Source organism: Saccostrea cucullata, unplaced genomic scaffold (assembly GCF_032062105.1).
Source record: "Saccostrea cucullata isolate Sc308-1 unplaced genomic scaffold, CSIRO_AGI_Scuc_v1 ctg21217, whole genome shotgun sequence".
In the NCBI taxonomy this organism is placed as follows: Eukaryota; Metazoa; Mollusca; class Bivalvia; order Ostreida; family Ostreidae; genus Saccostrea; species Saccostrea cuccullata.
Genome location: NW_026936387.1, coordinates 1 through 7,188, shown reverse-complemented (window position 1 = coordinate 7,188; position 7,188 = coordinate 1). Strand labels below are relative to the sequence as shown.

The window sequence follows — 7,188 nt, the reverse complement described above, 5'->3', positions numbered from 1 at the left end:
TTTGATTTTTGACGAAATGCTTTGAAATTTAAAACATAGTTATGCATTAGGATATTCTACAATATGATTTAGAAAAAAAAAAATTGAAATCACGTGGATGCACGTGTACAGCAATCTGATTGGCTGAAACTTGAAATGGCTATAATTCCCTTGGTTTTCAACCAAACAGGATGGGATTTAGAGCATATATAGATATAAGGGCCTCCTACAAGAAGGTGTGGTCATCATGCACGTGCACGCACGTGCGTGCATTTGGAACGAGTGAAATTGAAAATACACTTGAATGAGTGATTTTTTATACTTTTGGACTAAATGCTTTCATATAAAGTATATTTTAATATATAGAAAGTGTAGACAAGGTTATGTGATCATTATGCACGTGCATTCACATGGACACGCTTGCAATGTTAAAATTTGAATATAATTGGTATCCTTTTGGGAAAACGTTGGTAAAGTCAAAAATGCAAAGATGTTGTCTTATTTAATAAGGCTTACAGGGAATATGGCACCAAAAGGGCGTTGGGGAGCGTTTGGGGAACATCTGTAACGGTTCCCGTTACAATTAGCACTAGTTAATTTTCCTTTCCAATAAAAAAAAAGAAAGGTACATACAACAAAGTATCAACATGCTTTACAGTTTTTACAATTCCATGACTCTAGACTCTTGACATATTTGTTTGTAATGCCTACACAATGAAAGTGGTACCAAAGCTTGCACATGTCACAACAAATGCTACGGTCTTTGAGTCCAGCTACTTCATCAACAATAACCATATTGCATTCAGGGCAAAAATATGTTTTACCTTCTATCAAATGATTATCAATTTCCATTGGCTCTTCTGTTTCTTGTGTCAATAAACTACTAGTCTGTAATGACCTTGTAAAAATCTCTGGAAGTATGAAAGATGAATAAAAAAATTCCAGACTGACTAACATGTTTGAAAAAAAATCACTGTCAAACACAATCTTTTCATGAAAGGATCCATTGCATGTATATATGTACAGTATACACCATTTCCGCTTTGTAAGCGACATCTGCCCTTGAACTTGACCATAATATGCCCCTCGTTTCAGTGTCAGTGGTTCTGTGCATTGTAAACAATTTGGTAATTTACATTTACAAAAAGAAACACATGTACGGCATTTTGGAATAAGTGGACATTTAAATTCTACCACACCTTCTCCACAGTTAGAACAAGATACAAGTAAATCATGGGAAGCAGCTAAGAATGGCCGCTCTGTATCTAAAAATATTCCACATTCATCAAACATGACATTTTTGTGATTTTTTTGGTACATTTTCTTGAAGTCAGCTTTTGCTATGGGTTCCATTTCCCGTCCATACTTAAGGGCTTTGACATTTGGATTTACAGATTTATACCCCATTATTCGTGAAAGTAATGAACTAACATCACAATCTGAATTTCTTTTGTAACTCTCTACTTTTGTGTGAATAGCATAAAAATTGGAAGCAGTTAGTCTCCCTTTCCTTAGTTCTGTCCACTAGGGGTTGGATGACTGGCCCAAGGTAGCTTTGTTGACTGCTTGAACCTCTGCCTCGGAGATGTGATCCACCCGGTTATTTATCATGTTTTCTATGTAATAATTTTCAGCATTGTACACAATAACAGGTGTTGTTTCTTCCTGCTCCATAGGCAACTCTGAAGGATCATCAGTACTCTGCATACCTGGATTAAACAAAAATACAGAGCACCATAGCTATACTGGGGGTCTGATAATACAATATAATTTTAATGTTTGCAATATACTTTCTCTGTATGTATATGTTTCATAATCTCTATCTAAACTGTATTAATCTATTACACAATTGGTCTATGTAAAGAATAGATGATGAGTAAAAATATTTAAAATTTTCTTGGTTAAACCAGCTTTTTACCTTTAAACACACAAGCATTTGGAAGAGCATCCTTCAGGGAGGTTAAAAGGGTCCTCCGTATGTCCTCGTCAGTGTTTCTGGTTGTGTGAGGCGTAACTTCATAGTCTGCTTTATTCCTCCCAACAAGTGGTCTAGATACTGTATATATAAAGCGCATGTACTTTACATCAAGAAAACATGTACCTTAATAACTAATTGTACACAAATATTTTTTGCTCATTTCTAAATTTTCATTGAATTATAACTTTTACCTCTTATTATGCTTACATTACACTGATGTTATTATATAACTGTGTTTCTAAAGTATTATGTTTTTAATGACCAAGCTTTTTTAAAAGATTACCCGGTAATCTTGTTTACAGCCATAGTGTTATTCATTTTGTAAAGTCTTTTTGTATGACAATAGTCATTATTGAACTGTGTGAAAGTTCTGGTATACCTACCAGCTTTACCATGCTTTGACTTTTTAAAGTTCATATCCTTGATTTGGGCAGGTTGAAGCTTTTTTTTCTGTTGGTTTAACCCATACACAAGTTCCAGAGGTGCAAGATGTTAGTCCGAGTTTGTTTGCTGATTCAATACGAAAAAGCAAACCAGCTACATGGTTGCAAGATTGTCCCAGGCTGCAATATAAAATCCAGTTATCATTATAAACCATATACTTGATATTATTTACAACAGTTAAACAAATGGACATAAGTGTATATAATAATTATAAGTGAATAATATACATGTAGGTCTGTATATGATTTATTTATTTATGGGATATGTAGAAACAATTTCTTGATTATACCTAATTTAATCAATTATATTACATTTCATAGGTCATTTAATTAACCTTTAAAAATAACTAATCAATTGAAAATTGTTCTCATGTTCACTTACCCTGAGGTACAAGAACAGTAGGCACTTATAACTGTTCCAGTTTTCTTCTCAAAACCAAACCAAACACTGTGTGTTTCAGCATTAAGATTCTGGGAAGGTGTGCACCTGGCACGCAGAAAACAGTATGGTGATGATGATGATATGGGATGATAAAACACTTCTTTCAACCACTCTGATGAATAATACTCGTATGCTTTTCCTATCTTATACTGATTCAGATGTTCACACGCCTTCTCCTCACTTTCAGATTTCATTAAAAATGTAGTAATGTCTGTAATAAACACTGGTGGCCAATGAGACATACCCTGTTTCTCGTCTTCCCACTTATCATAAATTAACAAAGGGTCTGGTAAAGTACATCACCAACTTTAAGTAAACATTTGTAGGTATCTAATTTAGACTTTTCATTTTCTTCCGCTGTTGGTATAATTGGCATGTTAAGCTTACTTGCCGCAAAAGCCAGAGCTATCAGTTCTTTCTTGTTTCCGGTGCTTGAGAGTCCTCGCCTGGTCAAAAATGACCGCAACGCTTCAACTTTCCAATGAGAAAAATCATCTAAAGTACAGCTTTGATCGCCAGGATCCATAATATATATATATATATATATATATATATATATATATATATATATATATATATATATATATATATATATGTATTTATAAAATATCAAAGTTATAAAATACTAGTCAAAATAAACCGCTGTGTATTACTTCGTGACTTCCGCAGGCATCCATTACAGCGTCCTTATCCCCGATTGACCTTTGACATGCATATTTAATGAGCAATACCAAAATGGCGAACCCGAACGTGCAATAGGACTATAGGTGCTCTGAGTCGTAGGTAAAATGAAAGGTGATAGAAAAAAACACAGGTTTGCGTTAGGAAATACCATCAGAAAGGAGAGAGTGTCCTAGTCTGGAAAAGAAGCTAAGTGTTTTAAATCTGTTTGGTTATCTAGGTTAACAATTAATGAATTTGAAACTTTGACAAAAAAATCTTACGATGAACAGTCATATGTCACACCGGGGTCCGAAGAAAGTCAAAACAATGTTAAAATATTACGCCCCCACCCTCGCAATCCTGACCCCTTTCCTCATGTCACAACCCCTGACAGCACAGAAATGAGGATTGTGGATAGGGATATGACTGTTTATATGATGAATGACTTGAATGTTTCGCATTCTCAAACTAATTGTGCCACCCCAACTATGAATTAATGTCTGAAGTAAAGCAGGATCTAGGGTGGACTTGGACATTTAAGTGCAAAAACTGTCAATTTAAATCTAAAATGTACAAACTTTTTCGAGAGGTCCCTTCTGAGGGACCCGGCCGAAAAGCAGCAGCCATCAATAAGGCAATACAGACTGCTTTGTATCAAACTCCCGTAGGAAATAACCAGGCCCGATTGATCCTCGCATGTACAGGTATCCCACCCCAATCCGGATCGTCAATGTTTAAATAGTGCAATAAAGTCGGTGAAAAAATTGTTGACGTTGCAGAGTGTGATATGGATGAGAGAATAAACCAATTAAAAGAACGAAATAAACTAATAGGCCTGCCTGAATCTCACCCTATCAATATACAAATGGATGCCTCGTACAAATCCCGAAGCATTATGCATAACAAGCCGACACAAAATGGGCCAAGGGGCCTCGCAAGTGATTGGCTTGGCATGCGAAGATGTCACAGACAAACATCAAGTGATATCTTATCATATGACAAATAAATTGTGCTGGGTGGGAGCATGGCTTCAGGGTGAGGGTTTCCATGTCCAATGCCCAGGTGGTCATTTCGGTTGTACAGCAAATAAAAATCCTGTTGAGCCTCTGGCCGAAAAACTAAGTAAAGAAAAATCTGTTGGTACAATACGTAACCACTGATGGTGATGCAACAAGTGCCGTGGGGCTCGAAAAAGCAATACAAGACTTTTTATCTCCCCCTATGGAGAACAAATCGACTCCCGGATAGAGTTCATAGGGATCAAAGCCAATTTAGGCATGGTGTAAAAGTAAATTTTAGCGACGAAATGTTCCCCGCAAACACTAAAGTACAAAAAGCAGAGCTACAAAAATGTCGAATGACATTAAAGAAAGATGCAGTGGTATTTTTAAAGATCTCTTCAAAAAGTACAATGGTGGCCTAAAAAAAATGTCAAACTCCTTACCGAGAATTGCCGACAAGGTTCTAAAGTGTTACATAGGAAGTTGCGGTGACCCATGTAGGTGGAGCTTAACTCTGTGGGGGTGGCAAAATAACGAGTTGGTGGTACAAGTCTGTCGGACTCCGCGCACATGGTTTAAAATCTGGTGCACTAAAATATAGTACAAACGACAAGTTAATCCTTGAGTCACTGCTTGAAATGAAGTTGTCAGTTTGTGCATTAAACAAAATGAAATTAAATTCAACAACAAACAAGTGTGAGTCTGTAAATAGAACTAACTCTCTAAGCCTACCAAAAAATAAAACATACTCACGAAATGCGAAATCCCGTGCCTTGTCAGCCATATTAAGGTCGAACAATGGTTTAGATATGGCTATCTGTAAAACACTGGCTGCTGTCGGTGCTCCTCTCGGAAAAAAAATCCCAGTCACTCAGTGCACTGAAGAAAATGAAAACAAAATCCGAGTACCATAAACAATATAAAAAGTCAATAAACCAGAGAAAAAAGCGAGCCATGGCTCGCCATCGAATAGCAAAACAATTTGTTAAAAACAAAAAGAATGGTCCAAGAAACACTGATTACAAAAAACATCAGCTCGAGCCAAAACTGCCGCCATCACTGTGTACAAGAGTTAGGAAATTAGTGAATACCGAACCCGATCAACCTGGTTGTAGTTAATGGTAATTAAAAATAAAAATAAATTTAGTGTACCATGTATGAACTAAATAAAAATTAAAATGTGTACCAAAACAAAAAAAGATGTAATGTGTAAAATTAAAGTGTGTTAAAAATAAAAAGGTGAGCAGTAGGTGGAGGAAGTGGAGGCACCCCCCCCCCAAAAAAAATTCCTTTAAAAAATAGTGGTAAGAAAAAAAAATTCATAAACATTTTGATGTTTTGCATTTGTTATTGCATACATACCATTCAAATGAAGCTGAATCATGCAGTCAGGATAAGCAGAAAGATGTCTGCACAAACCTTCACCCAAGCAGTTAATACGTTGCATGTTAATAGCATGGGGTTCAAGCATGAGGTGGGAAGGATTAATGCACAGGGGATTATGACATAAATGAGAGCATTCTAAAGAGTGGGGAGGGATTTGCTTTAGTTTAAGTATTAGTGATAATTTAGCAGGTGCATAAGTGTGCCATTAACCGTTTGGTAACTTAACTCTTATTTGACCATACAACTTACAACCTCTCTTATGCCATAACCGACGCTCTCCATTAATAGAAACAGAGCTATTTTCAAACAGTTTTTTGGAATAATTCCTAAAAAAGCATCCATCTTCATCTTACAATAACAGGAAGTGATATAAAATACAATACGTACACGGTACGTTTCAGGAATTTCATTATATAAGATTAAATTGAACAAAAATGAATTTTTTGACACTTACTAATATGGGTACCGTCCACTAATTGTTTTCCCATAGGCGACAATGTTAACGTTTCGTCTCATAGCGATGTCCCTAATTTTCGTTCAGCAGTGAGTGACCCCTCAAATCAAAGCACATCAAGTTGTCTTTCTTTGGTGAAAATCTCGAGATGGCATGCCAGATTCGTTTTCCGGCAAAATGCGTCTGTCTGCAGGAACTTCTGAAAATGAAAGTGAAAGGAGGGGAATTCCAGGATTCTCAATGGCGGTATAATACACAAAATAATTCAGCTAATCTTCTTGATAAATTACATTTGCTAAGCTATTTTATTAGGAAAGATACTCCTTATCAAGAAGTATGAGGCTCAGTTTAGTACATTATCATATTTTTTAAAGTCAAGTCTGAAAATTCAGGAATTTGCAATTTTTTCTGCACTACTTTCTTCTACCAATTCTAAAAATAATTAGTGGGATGTACCCAGTAGGGGGTGCAAAAGGGTGCTCTTTCTTTATTAAAAGGCTTTGTTCAGAGCCATGCCGGGAACCTGCGCCTTGGGCTTCATTTTTGATTTCTTTTCCACCTTGATCGGTGATATTTTTGCGCCTTTTTTTTTAGTTTTTTTGTCTGCAATCAATTTTTAGAATTTTAAAAAAATAAATAAAAATGTTCATAGTAATTTTTATTGTTGCATAAATGGAACGAAGTAAATAATCCATTAGAAAATATTTGACATGCATGATTTGAAATATTAAATATGATATTAAAGGCATGATAAAAAAATATATGTGTGTGTGCTCATTAAAAACGAATGCATATCCTTTTTTTTACTACTAAAGTTCTTAAAATTTTGTTTTAACAGTATA

At 35.5% G+C, this 7,188-nt stretch overlaps 1 protein-coding gene and 1 long non-coding RNA gene across 2 annotated transcripts; both read right to left on the bottom strand.

The window, feature by feature from the left end:
• Window positions 1-1,502: 1,502 nt before the first annotated feature.
• Window positions 1,503-2,596, bottom strand: LOC134245416 (uncharacterized). The gene is made up of 3 exons (XM_062727703.1): window positions 2,341-2,596; window positions 1,898-2,035; window positions 1,503-1,688 (listed from the first exon to the last, which is right to left on the bottom strand). Exons 1-3 carry the CDS (start codon window positions 2,372-2,374, stop codon window positions 1,504-1,506), a joined length of 357 nt encoding a protein of 118 aa, XP_062583687.1. The 5' UTR covers window positions 2,375-2,596; the 3' UTR covers window position 1,503.
• A 2,394-nt stretch (window positions 2,597-4,990) lies between these two features.
• On the bottom strand, window positions 4,991-6,682 carry LOC134245415 (uncharacterized). Its single transcript, XR_009987419.1, has 3 exons — window positions 6,347-6,682; window positions 5,260-5,385; window positions 4,991-5,096 (listed from the first exon to the last, which is right to left on the bottom strand). It is a non-coding gene; the product is annotated as an uncharacterized LOC134245415 (long non-coding RNA).
• Window positions 6,683-7,188: the final 506 nt, after the last annotated feature.